The sequence below is a fragment of the Candoia aspera genome, chromosome 1 (assembly GCF_035149785.1).
Source record: "Candoia aspera isolate rCanAsp1 chromosome 1, rCanAsp1.hap2, whole genome shotgun sequence".
NCBI lineage: Eukaryota > Metazoa > Chordata > Lepidosauria > Squamata > Boidae > Candoia > Candoia aspera.
Window position 1 is genome coordinate 177,299,843 of NC_086153.1, and position 18,303 is coordinate 177,318,145.

General features: G+C 37.8%; 2 protein-coding genes across 2 annotated transcripts in view; one reads left to right on the top strand and one right to left on the bottom strand.

Annotated features, from left to right (window-relative positions):
• CLK1 (CDC like kinase 1) overlaps positions 1-18,303 on the top strand; it is a 280,468-nt gene that overhangs the window by 199,606 nt on the left and 62,559 nt on the right. The gene's annotated exons all lie outside the window — the stretch shown is intronic.
• SPATS2L (spermatogenesis associated serine rich 2 like) overlaps positions 1-18,303 on the bottom strand; it is a 65,759-nt gene that overhangs the window by 27,255 nt on the left and 20,201 nt on the right. The window contains exons 2-3 of the mRNA XM_063318010.1: positions 2,357-2,431; positions 76-184 (exon numbers count right to left, since the gene is read on the bottom strand). Coding sequence (XP_063174080.1) covers positions 76-184; positions 2,357-2,395 — 148 coding nt within the window. The 5' untranslated portion in view covers positions 2,396-2,431. The remainder of the gene's footprint in view (positions 1-75; positions 185-2,356; positions 2,432-18,303) is intronic.

Consider the following 18,303-nt stretch of genomic DNA (forward strand, 5'->3'; position numbering starts at 1 on the left):
CTATGCAAAGAATGAGACGTTTAACAATTAATGCTTCTTTCTGAAGAGTCAGTGAAATGTGAACAGCATACAGACCATCCATGAAAGCTTGCACGGCCCTGTTTACATTGTTATCAAACTGTTGTAACACCAGCACTATCTCGTTGTGGCTTTTGTTGGGGACAATTGAACGCACTGCACTGATCTGCAATGAAGAGAGAAAAATACATTTTGAAACAAGGAAAGGGCTACTAATGCAAAACAAAATACAAATAAAAATACAAATTTGTGTTGTATTTTTGTATTACAAACTTGCAATTCTAGTTCAAACTTTCAATAGCCTATTCGTACAAAATAGTCTCCTATCGCTAGTGGTACACAGAAAGAACAAGTGAAAATTGGCTTCACTTTTTCTGCTATATTTCTGATAACTTCCTCGGTTGCAGCAAAGATACAGCTGCTACCTCTTTCTTGGCAGCAACTTTTTCCTCGTTCCACCTGAAAATTAGCGCTGACATTTCCATTTATTTGCATCCTGTAGCTTGCCTGTTAAATTTTAAATAGCTTTCCAGGCAATGGTACACAAGGGCAGCTGTTAATAGGTTATATGCACTGTGTCAGCCTAGAGATGCTTTTGACATTTCAGAGTTGATGAATAGTATTTTCATGCTGTAAATTTTCAACAAACTAGATGCCCCACAAGCTCTGTTTCTGCTGTCATCTGGGTATCCAATTGGCTTCACCATTATGCCTCTTCTAGGATGATACAGGATGTGCAGGATGGAAATTTTCAGATAAGTGCTCTCTAGCTGGCTCAGGTCATAGCAGAAGTCTGGCTATACCGCTGAAGATGGGCAAAGAATAGAGGATGATAGAAGCATTTGTGAGCACCTGAGGCACAAATGAACAGGCTCAAATTATTGTACTTTGGACATGTTATGTGAAGACCTAGCTCTCTGGAGAAGATTCTAACATTGGGAAAGGTGGAAGGAAAGAGAAGAAGACGACCGGCAGCAAGACAGAAGGACTCCACTACAGTGGCAATAGGTGCACCATTGGAAGACCTGAAGGTCCAGGTTAGGATCAGATCATCATGGAGAAAATCTATCTCTGTGGTCACTCATAGTCAACACCGACTTGATGGCACATAATCAATCAATCAATCAGTCAACCAATTTGCTAAAAAAATATTCCACCAGCTACAACTGCGATGTTGCTCCACTCACTTTGCAACCATCAATCTCCCTCCAAATATTTTTTTAAAGTTTTGTTGCATTTGTGTTAAAAATGTAACAGCTTAATGAAAGTTGGCTTTTGCTTTGACTTGATTCTGGCATTTTTAATTCTCATCTTTGCCTAATGGCTACAAAATTTTTGTTCCTCGTAGGTCTCAGATATGGACAGCAGAACATCATGCATCAATTAATACCATGTAAAACTGGGGATTTCAATGGATCTAACTTGCATGTTAAATTATACCTGCTGACATTCTCTCTTTTACATAACTTTTATAAAGATGCAGGTGTCCTGTCCTCTTCTGCATGTAATCATACAGGAGAAGCAAATGGAATGGAACATGATCAATACAAGACAGGCAGTTAATTAATAAGGAATGGAATCCTGGGGAAAATGGAAGAGAGTTTAGGTTGCAAAGTTCAGGCATACCCTACAAAGAAAGTGGGCTTGACTTCTATGAAAATATAAGGTGTGATTAAGCGGTAGGAAGATAGAGAATGTAGGAATAATACTGTTTTCAGAAAATCAAAAAGGCTATTGAAGTTGCATACAGGAAAAAGTCCTAGCTACTAATGAACAAAATATTTCAGTAATAAGTATATTGTAATGTAGTGGTTGGAATGCTGGACTGAGACAAGGAAAACCCAGGTTCAAATCCCTATTCAAATATGGAGTTCATTAGGTGCCAAACCACCTCCAGTGTTGCTGCTGCAAGGACAAAAATGAAGGATAATCCCATGTACATCACTTTAAGCTCATTAAAGGAAAGATGGTATGTGTGCATGTGTCTATATATATGAAATAGGTAATGAGTATATGATATGAAGAACATCAAGCACGTATGCAAGCTAGGATTTCCTTTTCATATAATCCAGGCTATTAGAGAGTTGAGTTCTAAAAAGGAAAGGGGATTGTTATATAGCGATAACAGATTCCATTGTTGGTACCAAGAAGTAGCATTTAAATGTCCTTGTCTGAAGTAGAAATGCAGAGCAGCTAGCTCAAGGATGTCCACCAAGCATGGGGGTGTTGACTAATTCTTTCATCTTCTATGGAAAGCAGGAGTGGGCATTGTCTAAGGTCTGAATGATCTGATCTACATGTCCTGTGTGCTGCATGACATGATGATTAAAAATTGTACCTTTTCCTTGATGTTTGCTTGTGAGCCAATTTCTGCCATCTCCTACCTGGAAGTGCTGCAATAAATAGCTGCAAGCTGCAAGAAATAAATACATATAGTAAGTAATGCATATAGTAAGTCTGAATGCTTTAATTTTAAATGCCTACCCAGCCAAGAATAAAACTGCCAATATTTTAAATAGCTCCTGAATTTTCCTGCTGCCTTTTCTAATAACCTGAATATCATTCAAAAGGCCTGGAAATGGCTCATTTGCTGATTTCTGTAGATCAAATTTCTGCTAAGAACGCAGAAATAGGCCATGCCATTTTTCCCTGGTGGGAAAAGTATTCTAGGGATGAAACTGTTGAGACATCACCTGTTCACCAACAAATGCTTTCATTAGGGGGAGAATTACCTTTTGCTACTCAAACCTAAAAAATAGCTACAACTCTTATTTTGGGTTTACTGTGGCAAAAGCATACCAGACTTTGGTCTGGCCACATAAAAGCTGGGTAAAGGAGAAAGCAGAAGCAAGATGCAACACTGCTAGGAGTAAAGAGAAATATCTGAAGTTCCAGAAGGCAGTTTCCATTTTAAAACTTCAGATCAAACAAGTTCAGCATTGAAAGAACCGTTTAAAGAATAGGTAGCTATAAGAATTCAGGGATGCATATGTTTGAGGAACAGTGACATTATTTTTCATTAATTATTTCAATATATATTATATACCAGGATTTCACAGAGTTCAATTCTGCAGGATTTATTTTGTTTTATACTAGAACACTGAATGCTACCAAGCATGGCAGTTACCCAAGACATTTATCCAAGCCCATCAGGTGGGTTACTTCAGATAATACAGGACTGCTATTCTCAACAGCTTCAACCAGCATGGCCATTAGTGAGAGATGCCAGAAGTCACTGATCACCAGCTTCTGAAATAACCCAAGTTATTTATCTCTGATCTACTCAGTCATTAAAACAAAACAAAACTGGTTGTGCACTTCATATGCAGCCAAGACGCTCAACACAGAACTTCCTGTGGGCATGCCTCGGGCAGGCACACTTTGGAGCAGACCATCTGAAAGATAGCCAGGTTCCAATCCATATAGAACTCTTAAAACTGATTACTGGCATCATGAATAGCACCTGGAAACTGGCCATCAATGCAGCTCCCACAATATTGATATTATATGACAATACTGGGTTATCCCAGTTAATATGCAGGCTATTGCATTTTGCATTAGTTATTATTTCAAGGACAGTCCCAATTAAAACAGTCTAATTGTGAGGTGACAAGGGCATGAGTGACTACAGCCTTATGCTACAGGAATGCTTGCAACTAGTAACCAGCTGAAGGTGAGCAAAGATCCTCCTGGGCCCAGCTTCTACATAGCTTTCCTACAGTAGTTGAGAGTTCAGGACTATCCCCAGAATGCATACCACCTCTTTCTGGGGAAGCACAACCCCATCCAGAGCTGAAGCTGGTATTGTCCCAGAATCAGTCCAGAACCACAGCCACTCAGTTTTGCTAGGGTTGAGCCTCAACCTGTTTCTCCCCATCCAGACCCCAACTAACTCCAGGTCAAGAATTCCACTGTATCTCCCAGGCACACCAAGGTAGAGATGTATAAGTGGTGTCAGCCTTGTGAGGTAGACCAGACAGGAAACACAGCCAGATGAGCTTATTCTACTTTATTGTAAGGTTACATTAACAGAACCTTGCAAGTCTCTCCCCCCATCCCCTTTACAGCCCAAGAAACTAGGGAGGTCTCTTCTGAGCTTCATGTCCCACCCAAATTCCCACTGTGGGCTAAGTTATCTTTTATCTGGCCGTTCCCTTGGATACATCTCTTCGCCTTGTCTCCAAGGTCATTCCCACATACCATTACAACTGGCTATAACTGGAACATTCATGATACCTAACCTCAAACTGTCAGATGACCTCCAGCAGCAGCTTCATATAGATGTTAAATAAATTGGGAGAGAGGATCAAGCCCTGAGGCTGCTTCCCCATATATAGTAACTGGAACTGCCCACTTAAGAAGGAACTGAACCACCAAGAAACAGTGTTTCCTTGTAGCCAGTATAGAAGTCCAGAGAAATATCATGGTCAATGGTATTGAATGCCACTGAGAGATCTAGTAGAACTAGTAAGGTTAGTCTCCCCCATCGAAGCCCCATCATACATCATCAATGAGGGCAACCAGAGCATTCCATCACATGCCTATGCCCATGCCTAAACCCTAGTGTAAGAGAATCCAGATAATCTATTTCTTCCAGAGCTCATTGCAGTTGATTGCCCACTACCTTCCCAATAACCTTCCCCAAAGGGGTAGGCTGACCATATTTCCTTGAGACAAAAACATGACATTGGGATGGCAAAAACGGGACAGGGTTAAACTTATGTAATATTTCGTATTCATGAAAAAGTAAGATGATAAAAATGGTTTTAAAGTTTTTAAGATCCATGTGCTGGTCCTTAAACAGATTACTGTATATATAAAAAGCAGCAGCACTTTTAGACAATCTTTATTTACAATCCCAGGTAGAGTCAGGTAAACAAACTGGTGCCTGTTTGCACATGGATCAGTCCCTGTGGTGTTGTTTCCCAATGCGAGGGGCAGTCAGGCACGGAAGGCTTGCCTAACATGTGCGCTGACAGGTGGTTTTTTAAAAAATGGGATAAAATTGACATTTACATTAAAACGACGGGACGATCGGGAAATGTGAAAAAAAACGACACTGTCCCGTTCAAAACGGTACGTATGGTCAGCCTACAAACAGGGAATGTCAAAAACTGGGCAATAGTTACCCAGTACAGCTGGCTCTGAATTGAGGACTGACCCCTTAAGGAGAGGTCATAGCAACTACACTGACCCAGCTTCCTGTCCTTTTCCTGGCAGCACATATAAGCCAAGTGGGACAGGGATGAAGTGCATAGATGACAGACTCATATCCTGGAGGACTCTATCCACTTTCTCAGAATCCACAGATTCAAACTCTTTCTAGATAACACTGCTAGATGTTACCCTTGGCACTTCTTCAGGCTCTGCCCAGCTGGTTTTAAGTGAAGGCAAGTGATTTTGTCTGCAAAGTGCTCTGCTAATAAATTACAGCAGCCCATTGATGGTTCTTCCTATCTATCCTTTCTTACAATAAAAACTCTCCATGTGCCACCTGGAAACACACTGAATTAATCAAGTACATGGGGTAGACTGATATAATTAGTCTCATGTTCCTTCAGAGGTTTGTGGCATTGGTCAACCCTACAGTCACCAGAAAGTGATCTGTCCATGTAAGTCTCTGGAGACTTTGTGAAGACACTGGAGTAGGCACTAATAGATATATCTGGCATTTGGGGGTGGAATGAATTATCTTAGTCCCATTTTAATCTCACATATTATCTCAACCCATTTTTATAATAAGGAAATTGTCATGTTCCCATTCCGATGTTTATGGTTCCTCGTAACGTTTCACGTCATATCTGCAGTTGCGTGCCTGCCTGGCCACGCTGGTAAATTTCCTTTGTGCTGACTTGTGATCTTCTGGAATGTATGTTTGGGTTATCTCTGCTGTTCAAGGTTACTTTCTCAGGCCGATTCTAACGGTTGCTAGCGTCTGGGGTGGGTGGTTGCTATGCTAGCCTGAGGGGAGGGTTTGCAACAGGAGCAAGGCTTTTTAAGTTTGTAATTGGCGCGCTTTTGCTCATTCTCAGCTTTCTTCATACTTTGCATACTATTCATTCAATAAATTAGTTTTCTCTAGTAACTACTGATGAGACTCCTTTTATTGGAATAGGCAATCATTACAGAAATATTGTAACAGAGTTAAATAATTCTGAGCCGAGGAATTTCTTTTGAGCACCGCAACAGAACTTGCATTTCTTCATTATAAAAATCCTGGCTATCCAAAATTTATTCAGTTTAGCAGTATAATTTAAGGTGGATGGTCATTCGGTAGCTATTATTGTTAAATAATTGGGAACTGTAACCTTTTTATGATCTGTAACAGCCCATTAAAGTGGATCTACAAGCAGATTCAGATCTTTCTCCTGCCCGTTTCTGTTCTATGCTATTAATTAGATTTCTTGTTTGCAAAAGTAATGTAGCAACCCAATTGCTTAAATCAAAATGTATTATGAACAATAATGACACAATTAGACTTCTTTTTTAAAATAAGACCATTTAAAACTGACCACAACAGAAAAACAGGCATTCCAATGAAAGACCTTGGCTCATGGTTTGCTTCTTCTTTTCCAGCTCTGAATATTAAATATCATGAACATATATGAACACAATATATGTGGAAAGCCTTCTAAGAAAAGGCTGAAAGCCAGCTTCAGCACATCACATCTTTCTTTTGCAGCCTGCCTGCCTGCCTGCCTTCTGTCCGTCCATCCGTCACTGTACATGCTGTCTTGGGTGCGGGGAGAGAAAAGAGAGGAAAGGAAACAAAAACATTTTTGCTATCCGAAGGGTCTAACCTTCTGGGACTGGTTTCCAAGCATAGGCTTCCTGATAGAGAAAAATGCTTTCTTATCTCTTACATGGCAGGGATAAGAGACTGTAAACAGTTAAAGACAATGTCTTTATTCCAAGTCTTCAGTCTCATCTTGCAAGGTGAAGATGCTTCTTTCAATATAATAGCCATATATTGGAAAAGGCTAAACAAAGGTTTCCCATTTGACATAATTTCTCTCCATGTAGAAAGTGACTTTTACTTTTCTTACAGAACACAGGAAAGAAGTCCTAGAAACTGCCAGTGTAACACCAATAGGGTGTGGGAATAAAGATGACGAAACATAGGAAGATTTGTATTTGAATTTAAAAATTGAGAGAAGGAAGGAAATGGCAAGCAAAAAATATTTTTAAACAAAACCTCTTTAAACATAGGAATGCCTAAGCTTCTGTTCTTAGGCTTGTAAGTCACTTTGGGCACTTGTGAGAAACGGATATACAAAAATAATAATAAGAATAATTTTTCCCCAGTGATCTAAGCAAATAAATAACAATTCCATTGATAGCAGTCGAATCACTCTTAAATCACCATTTTAGTTCAGCAAGACACATCCAAACTGTTCCATCCCATTATCCCAAGAATGACACTCAGGGCTAAGCCACAGACTGAGAAGACTAAAAGGGTCTTGTATGCAGTTTTTGCCCTCCTTGGCTCAGCCACTGTGCCAGAAGCAAAGAGAGAACAGAAACAGAGAGAAAAGTTCCTCAAGTGTTGGGCTGACTTTTCAAAAAGCACTGCCTATGCACATTGTTGCCTCTAGCCTTTGTACCAGTCCTTTAAACCTATAAATGTGCAAACAACCTAATGCTTGCAGTGATAATGGGGACACTAGAGTTCTTTCCTTTGATACTGCTGACGCTGCAGGAAGCACTTTACTTTTCCAATCGCTGGAGCACGAAAGAGGAAAGGGAGAAAGAAGCAAAACAAGCAGAAGCAACAGTACTGTCTCTGACGATTCCTAAACCCCGTACCTCCTTTCCTCAGTATGACCGAATGCAGGCCCGTAACCCCCCACCCGTATCTGTACAACAGAGATGGGCCAAAGGGCTGCGTCAGCATTTTGTTTTGCCCACATTCGTTGGATCAGAAGTCATCCCCATTAACAGGCTATTTACCTTTAGGGTTACAGTATGTTGACAAATACCGGTGCAGACACCAATTTGGAAACTGGTCTCACTCTGTTATTTCCAGTAACCTGAAAATTACTCAGCAAAGGAACAGAAATCACACCTCTGACGCTGAAGGATCCTCATCGCTGATATCCAGCAGGATCCATTTAAATAAAACCCATTTGTGATCTCTGTGTAAAGTCACTCCAAGTCCAACCTCCTTAATATCAATAACAGCAACATTTTGCAATTGCATGTAACCTCTTACAAGAAAATACAATACTGTATACAAATATACATGCATCACATTAAAGATACTAGACGACCTGTCAGAAAAAAAAAAGAGTACATGAATGGATGTTGGATGTGATCTGTTAAAGACCCATTCCTTAGAAATGAAACAAGTTTTCACAGGCAGCACAGGTTCAGGGACAGAAAATCCTTCCCCACTTTTTTCTTCACTCAGACTTTGAGCCTGTGCACAGGTTTTAGGTAAGAACATTTAGACTTGAGAAGTGCTTTATGAGTAACAGTGGTAATTGTGGCCTGGATCTGTATTTGTGGTTGCTGACCTGGACTCTAATTTATTCTTTACTTAGGAGTAAACATTGCCTACTGCCTGAGAGCTACTCTTGCCTTCTCTCTGCTCTTGTTTCTTTTTTTTTTAAAGCTTTATTAATTTATTTCAACATATACATAAAAACTAAAAAGGATGAAACAAAAGAACCTACAAAGAAAAAGAAGAGAACCAGAAAGGTGTGAAAATACAAAACAAATTACTACGAAGTGACTTCCGACTTTCTACAACAAAGATATACATAAATCAGTATCAAACTCCAATTTATACTGTAATAAGCATTATTTCTATAAAGCATCTCAATACTCATTGTAACATTCCCTTCTAAAACAAATTTTCCCTCCCAGTTAAAAATTTTTTGCACCTAATATACTAACACAACGGGACGCGGTGGCGCTGCGGGTTAAACCGCTGAGCTGTCGATTGGAAGGTCGGCGGTTCGAAACCGTGCGGCGGGGTGAGCTCCCGCTGTTAATCCCAGCTCCTGCTCACCTAGCAGTTCGAAAACATGCAAATGTGAGTAGATCAATAGGTACCGCTTCGGCGGGAAGGTAACGGCGTTCCGTGAGTCATGCTGGCCACATGACCCGGAAGTGTCTATGACAACGCCGGCTCCAAGGCTTTGAAACGGAGATGAGCACCGCCCCCTAGAGTCGGACACGACTGGACTTTACGTCAAGGGAAACCTTTACCTTTAATATACTAACAAACAATATGCTTCTTCACTATAATTTGCTCCTATCTGCCAGCTAAACTAACAAAAAATAACCTAACTATATCTTACTGCTATTATTTATTGATAAAAATATAATCCAAAAAGTAAAAGCAATAATCTAAACCCTTTAAAAAAATCATCCTGATAGACAAATTTAAACAATTATCAAGGTAAACCAAAGCATTTAAATTAAAACAAAGTAACCTACCAACATCTTATTACTATTATATATTTAGAAAAGTAACTTTATTAATACCCTTTTACCAAAAATATAAGTGTTATCTAAAAAGCAAAAACATTTATCTAAACCTTTAAAGACTATCCTGATAAACACATTTAAACAGTTACCCAATTCAAAGTAAACCAAGGCATTCACATATCTCAGTATTGTACACAGAACTTTCTGATTGTCAGTCTCAAATTTTACAGCCTGCCTTAAAGAGTCCAAACCTTTGCCTAATTCTCTTTCTTGGTCCTGATATGATGGCAGCACAGCCCATCCCTCTTTTTAGATCCAAAACTCTTCTATCTTCAACTTTCCACAACTGTCATGTTCACCGTTTCAATGTGCTTGGTACATCATAACGTTTCGCATGTCATTTGCCTGATACGTGTTTGATCTCGGGAGAGAGGAAGATTCCTCTTCAGGGAGTTGTTATCTGTTGGCTGCTGGGTTGGAATGTGTTTGGGTTATCTCCTGTGTTCAAGGCTGCTTTCCCAGGATGTGTAGAAAACGGTTACCAGCACCTGGGAGGGGGGTGGTTGCTATGGCTGGGCGGGGGGAGGGATTACGTTTGGAGCTGAGGGTTTTTAGTTTGTATTTGGCGTGCTTTTAGTCATTCTCAGCTTTCTCTGTAACTGTCATAATTTCCCTAATAAATCAGATTTCATTTAAGTAACCTCTTGTGAGTCTGAGTGTTTGGGATAGGCAACCATTACAACAACTGTTTTCTTCCCTTGACTATTTAAGTCCAAATCACCAATTCTCATCTTCTTCTTTGGGGAAGCAACTTTATTCTTAGGATAATTTCCAGCCTTGACAGCTTCTCTCAATTTTGGGACAATTTGGGCTCCACAGGTTCTGAGAGACAATCCAGAACTTGGGTGAGTTCAGTATAAAAGTCTTTAAAAATTGCTTTAATTTCCTCCATATCTCTCCACAGTAGATTATGGCGCTCTGTAGTGCCTCAGGAAGGTCAAGTCTGTTAAGACTGTAATTGGAAACTTTCTCCAGCTCATTTATCTTCAGTGTAGCCAATCGGGAAAACAGAAAGTAGTAACAAAGACTGTTCCCACAGAAAAGTGAAAGCAAATAAATCAGAATTCCAATCAGCAGATTCAACAAAGAAGAAAAAATCTTTTATACTCCTCAAAGCTCACTTTAGTAAAAAGAGCAACAATAAAAAGAAAATTCTTTAAATCTCAGCATTACAGATTATATGTATAAAAAAAGCCAAATCACCAAATTAATAAATTCCAAAAATAATGAAAGTCACCAAGAGATTCCCAATTACTTTGGTGTAAAAAGCCCCTCTTTGGTAAAAATCAAACAAACAAACAAAAAACCCCCTTAATGTTATAGAAATGGGGTGGGCAGCTTTAGAGTCCGTTTTGGTTCAGCATGTCTTTACGACAGCCCCACCTCCCAGCTGATCATAAAATGCCATTTTGCGGTCTTCTGGCTGCTACCAGCCATTGGAAGGACATGAGGGGTGATCCTGGGGTTCTCCTTGCTCCGGAGAACACTTCTGGGCTCTAAGGAAGCCTGCCTGAGCCTGAAAAAATTGCCACGCTGACCGGTCATTCCACTGTCACAGAAACTCCTATTCAAGCCACCACTGGTCCACACTGGAAATCTCTCTGCTCTTGTTTCTTGATCATAACTTGGAGCAGAAATGGACAACAGGTGGCAGATTGGGCATCCATAGGGGGAGCTGACATCATATGTCATGGTATCACTGAAACAGGCAATCTGCACAATTGACACAATGACACACACAAGTATCACTGTGGCTTCTATTAGACAGCTATGACTGGAGGGCAACACTTTGCCTAATTCTTGTTTACTGCATGTTCTCTCAAATTTTGGGTAACCTGCTGTTTATGATTATTTTATTAGTACTTTTATTAATTAAATCCCACCATGAAACTTATCTATAACCGTGAGCTGATTTTTTTTACAGGATTTTAGTCTGTCTATAGGACTAAGTTGACGCATTCTTGTAAACCCTTGTTTACAATGTTTTTTATCAATCCAAAATAAAAATAAATCAGTAAGAATAATTTTCTTGAGCTTTTTGCTTCGAAGAGAAAGCCCATTATGCTCCTAAGACCAGGAATTTTCTATCCCATACCATTTATGTTCAGATTTATTAGCACTGACAATAAATGTAACAAAACAAATATGTTTGAGTCTTTAATAAATTATCCATAATCTATAAAACTGGCTCACAATGATCATTAGTTTAGGAATTAGCTTTTCTATATGTTTTCTTGGCTTCTTAAAAATATTTATTAAGCTAGTAAAATCACTACCTTGCTTGATAAACATTTCTTAAGCTGCCGATTAAGTGCTAGGTGTGTGACTGTTACTATATAGAACAGTAATGGTTAATTACTGGATTGATTACATTTATTTGAAAACAAATCAGATATTAGTATAGCATAATTTAAAAATATACTTAATACACAAACATTTCAGTTCTGCAATGAAATGTTTACTGTTCATCTCAGAGTTTTTGACCTTGATATTTATTTTTTGCTTCTTATATACTTAACAGCATACTTCATATTACTGGCTGCACAATAGACCATAGTGTTTAATTTGTATTGTCATTTCTAATTTGAAAATAATTGTACCAGAAAGTGGAATAAATCATATATGCATTCATATATACACACACACGTGTACACACACAAATACTGAAAAGCATACAAATAAAATCATCTTTTCCATTTTGCAACAGTATTTTGCTCTAGCAAACAGAAATAATCAGAACTTCACCTTGCACTGCTTCCTTTTTTTCAGCCTGTACTGTTAGCAATTGTCATGTATAATTTCCATGTTTCCAATGTTTAAATTCTTAATAATGAAATATTTTGTCTACCAATACAATCCTTTTTAATAACTCACATGGAAATGGATTTGAAACACTGCCATGCCAATATCTTCATTAAGTCTGTCAAAGAGTATTTGCAAAGAAAAACATCACTGCAAAGAATCACAGGTGATCGTTCTTTATGGCACTTTTATGGCATAATTAAAATTTATCTGGCTTACTTAATCATTGAAGGAAATGAGTATGTTGGCAAATATGCAGGGAAGCAAAAGCTGGATGTGGTTTATCAAAATGTGATTGAGACAATGAGATTGGACACACATTCTATGGGTTCTAATCCATAGAAACTTTTTGAAAGACATGCATAATTTTAAAAGAGAAAATATTATAAATTTAATTGCAAATTTAGTATTACAAGACAAAGTACATAACAGAAGCAGAAAGCAAACCATACTGAAATAAACACAGTAAAGATTTTGCTTATGGAGACTCGTAATAAATATCTCCTTTGTTTTTCTGAGATTTGTTTTATTAATTTGGGTTTTTTTACATTTAAAGTGATATTCAAGACTTTAACTTTACTGACTCCATTCAAGACTGAAGAGGGTAGAAGGTGAGAAAGAAGTTTGAGTCTTACTTGCATATATAATATATTCAAGCTAATAGTTTCCATCAGATGGTTGTTCATCCTCTAGCTGGATTCATACATTCTACTAAGGCACATTTAACAGTATCACATTGAAGTAACCACCGGGTTTGCTTCCCTGAATATTTGCCAACATATTCGTTTCCTTCAATTATTAAATGGCACCATGTCTTAATATGATGTGTGAATCAGGTCTTTCTCGGGAAACTTCTGTCCAGAAGCCTTGCTTTACTACAAAATCATGCCAGATGCAACTGCTGAAAAACAGACAGACTTTAGAAATATGCTTGTATTAGAAAAAATGAGTTTGTAACTCAAGAACAAGGAATGACAGAAAGCTGTAAAAAGGAAGCTTCTGTGAACAGGGGATACGTACACTTGCAAGGTAAGTTGTAATGCTTTTCTTTAACTGACTTATGAGATCAACAGTCCTGAGTTTCTAAATAGAGAGATGAAATGACTGCCCTAGGGATAATGCTGAAGGCTTTCATGGGTGATTAATAGAAAATGCCTGATGCTTTCAGCCTCCATTGCCCATTGTCCATCCTGTATATTTGATTCTGCATATTTGTTCTGCTTTCACTACTGAACTGTACTCTTCTTATATTAAATTATTCACATTTAGATATCATCAGAGATAGAGGTGAATAATGAAAAAACAAATGGACTTAAGTTTTGTTTTAATCTCTAATGTAGCTCCATAATACATACATACATACATAGTTTACTATGAAAACAAATTCTACTAGCAGCAAAACAAAATTTGCAATGATTATATATAATATAAAACACAATGTACCCTTTATATATACAAAGTTATATACAGTAAATGTGGCTCTCAAATAATTAAAAGGCAATGGGTACCATGGTGGAACTAATAGATAAACGAAGTCAACAAAGAACATGCAGAGACAGAGAGAGGGAGCGCGTAGAGGTAAAAAACATAGCCAACTGGTTGCTTGGCATCAGTTAATAGGTAAATCAAATCTGATGTAGTGTTCATGCCTGCATTTTGCTGAGTGTTAAAGAATGCTTGCAAAACAAATTATCATGACAGACATGTTTTCTATTGCTGTGAATCAAGCAAAACTAATCCTGGGACACAAGGCAACCCATCTAGCAGTCTGCAAGAGGATTCAAAACATTCCTTGCTCAGCTTTAAAGTTTTTGGAAGTGGACAAGGAAGTGGACATGTGGACAAGGGAAAGCAGCTCGTGTCAGCTGTAGCTCTGCAAGTCATTCTAGCTGGTGTCTAAAAACAAGTTAATTCGTTAAAACATTTTTCTTCACAAGCCCTTTCAAATCTTTGTTGCCTTAACACTGCTTGGTACTTGTTAACCCTAGTTGTCTTATTTTTGCTTCTAATTTTTATTGGGTTGGTTTTATTAGCTCTTTATCATACTGACTTTTTATTTGCTTGATATTTTACTTTGCAATTTATTTTTATAGTTGCATTATAAGTACAAGTAAATAAATGTTTATTTATGCAACATATTTTGCCATGAATACAAACCTCTCTCTCTCTCTCTCATACACACACACAAAATCTTAACAGTTACTGTATATAATAGTTGAGTAATCTTTGTGAATTTACCTCTAAAATCTTACAGAATTGGAGCAGTGACCACATTTCACAATACGACATGATAGAGAAAAAGATGACATGAAGCCCACTGTTGTTCACTTTCTGACATTGCACTGATCACAGGATGGCATTGTCCAATTTCTTAATGTCAGCAGTGCCAGGCCTTATTAGCTGCTGCATCACCATCCTTCCACTCTTTGATACACATAAGAAGTGCGAAACCCTGCAAATACAAAAACCTGTTTGACCTTCCTAAATTTGTGGCAAAAGAACTCTGTAGGAATGCAGTGGAAGTCATGACCCATGTCTGGAGGCTGTCAGGGTTTAGATGGGGAGAAACAGGCCCAGAGTCAACCCAAGTAAAGTGGGATGGCTGTTGATTCCAAGACCGTATCATCTTTGGCTCTTGATGGGGTTGTGCTCCCCCAAACAGCAGGCTCCCAGCTCCTGCTCAATGAGCAGGTAGAGACTGTGGCCAGAAGGGCTTTTGCACAGCTTCAGTTGTTGCACCAGCTCTGTGGCCTTACTGAGAACAGGATGCCCTGAAGGTGGTCATTCATGTCCTTTGTTACCTCTCGACAGGGTGACTGTAATTCACTTTACAGAAGGCTGCTCTTGAACACTACCCAGAAACTTCAGCTAGTTCAGGAAGTAGCAGCATATGTATTTAATGGCCAGCTGTATTACTGCCATGTCACACCTCTGCTGCAGGAGCTGCACTGGTTATCAATAGGTTTCTGAGTACAATTTTAGGGGCTGATTGCTACCTATAAAGTCCTGTATAACTTAAATCATGATATCTGGATTTGATGATTAGAAATAATGGACCACAGAATTAACGAAAGCTATGTTGTAAGCTTACAGTAAGAGTTTAATGTAAATGTATATCTATATCTGTAGCAAAGAAAGTTGGGAGTTATTCTTTTTCTGTATTTTCTTTTTTCTCTTTTTTTTCTGCACCTTTGACTTTACTTTTTCTTTTCTTTTCTGCTTTGTTCTTTTCTTTTACTCTTTTTATCCCTCGTTAGCTTTTATCTTTTTATCTTGAAAAATTAATAAAGTTTAAAAAAATAAAGCCCAATATAGCTTGAGGTGTGGGTATCTTGGGCACTGCTTTTCCCTGATAGTTTACACCTGTCCTAGCCAGACAACCAGAGAGTATCTGCTAATACCCACCTGTGACACTACACACACACACACACACACACACACACAAACATCTTAGTTACTATTTTAATTATTTTATCTTGATTTTTGCCCCTTTTACTACAGATTATGTAAGCTGCTTAGTGTCCAGTTGGTTTCAGGAGCTCAGATACATTAAATAAACAAATAAATAAAATTATTTGCAGACAAAATTCAGTTCAATTCTGATTGAAAATACAGAATCCCCAGTAATTCTCAACAAGAAACAACTCTTAATAATCCCCTCTTACTTCATTGTGGTACATGTTGTACATAGGACTGTGATATTTATTAGAGATAATGATTAAGGGAGTGAAATGGTAAAGAATATATATTATATATTATAGTCATTATTTTTTGTCAGCCAATTGCAACGAAATTTCATTTTAATGTGCATCTTGGTGTATAGTGGAATGACAATAAAAGTTTACTCTATTCTACTCTACTCTACTCTATTCTACTCTACTCTGTTCTACTCTACTCTATGAACTCAAATATATATGATAAAAATTCTGTTCTGTTTAGTCACAGTAAAGATTCAACTATTTTTTTAAAAATAAGATTGAGAAAGAATGGATTATATTATTGTCCTTATGTATTATGTGTACTTATATTAAGGAAACCCTTTATGAAAATACAAAAACTAAAAGTCTCTACACTTCCCACTCGCAATAAATGGAAATAACAGGTTCTCTGAACTTCTCTAAACTGTGAAAAATAATCAGCCACTGTGACTGAAGTAACTTACATGCATGTTTTTCAGTTTTCTCAAAAGATATTTTTATTTCTTTAGTTGAATTGAACACATTTTTTTCATTAGGTAAGGAGGTGGGCAGCCTGCAACATCACTTGATAAATCACACACCGTGGTTGAGGAATATCTGAATTAAAAGTTTTATTATTTCCTGCATGAACCACATCCCAAACACAGCAACCCATCTTCTGAGTTGTATGATTTATTTCCAGAAAATTGCTGAACTGCTCCTGGAACAGCAAGATCTGCATGACCTTCCCCATAACATCCCTTTTTCAGAGATTGGTTTCAGATTTTAGCTACAATTACTGATCTTAGGCTGACAAGACAGGGAAAGGGAGCATTGACATGTTTGCAACTTTTCATCTGACCATCCTTTGTTTTTGAGGAGTCATCTTAAAGCCATCTTCCTTCCAGGAAATATAGTACTGACCACTCAGTAAATAAAAGGAATGAGTTTTTTCCACAATGTAATTCCAAAATCTTAAGCCTCTGTTAAACTATGATAGGACTCTCCACATTTTATTTAAGTTGTAGTTCATTCACAAGTAGAAATATGACTGATATTTATATTTCTTTAATTGAATGTGCTGGATGTCTAGTATAATCTAATATAATTTGAGGAATATACTGCACTATGCAGTATAAAATAATGTACAATTGGCATATGTGTGCATGTGAATCTGCAGGAACAGCACAGATGGCACTGCACAGTATTGTAAAGAATTGTTCACTATTGTAGTGGTTTATTCACCATATCCATCATCAGTTCTCTCAATTTTTTTTCAATGTCAATCAGGCAGAATGAAGTTGAGTGTTGAATAATGTAGTGGAAAGGTAGAATGTAAATACTGCAATTGATAAGGTGATTCATGTAGAAGAACTTGAGCAGAGCTCGATCACAATCCAGGTGTAAATGCAGTAGCAGAGAACATCTATTAGAAATTGAAAGCTAACATACGTACTTTCAATTATGTCATTTTGCAAAATGGCATGTATCAAAAGGGCTATTTTAAGGTTGTTTATACCACACAGAGAACAACTCACAAAATTATAGGCATTGCACTGCAAAGTATTATTATGCAGACACGGCAGTGGTTTTCCACGAAGATGTTTTGCATAAAACCTCAGATTTTATATACTGTTATGTGGTCCATCTCTAACTTTTGCAGGATTTAAAAAATGGCTTAAATGTCCTGTTTTATACTGATTTTTCTAATGGTATGTTGGACAACAGATTTGAAATCATCCAAAATACTTATGCTGTTAAGTATTACTTTATTTTTTTTTAATGTGTGACAAATCACTGAGATTTTTCTCCATTTTTTAAAGTATTGTTTCTGAGACTTCATGGCAACTGGTTCTATGGGGATTGCAGATATTTTGGGCTGAATAGTTGTAAATGTATTTATTATCCATGTGCACTACCCAGTAACTGTGTTGTGAGATTACCAGGGGATCTGGGGGTGGGGTAAAAAAAGTCAAGATGGTGTTCACAACCATCTGATCAAAGCTCCATTCCTTTTTACGTGTGTTACACTGACTTATTTGACACCACAGGAGATTACTGGCATGAAACGTGTGTGTGCGCGCATGTGCACGTGCATGCTTTTTTTACTGGAGTCACAAATTAGAGGAAAAAAATTGTGATGCCAGTAAAGAAGAATGGATGATGATTTCTACTATGTAATTTTATAATATGGCTTCCCTTTTTAAAAGATTTCCCACCATCCTCTCCAGTTTCTACCAAGCTCTCCTCTGGCTTGTTCTGTCTGCTTTCATGGAAGGCTATCATAAATTGGGGGCCAAAATCCAAACAA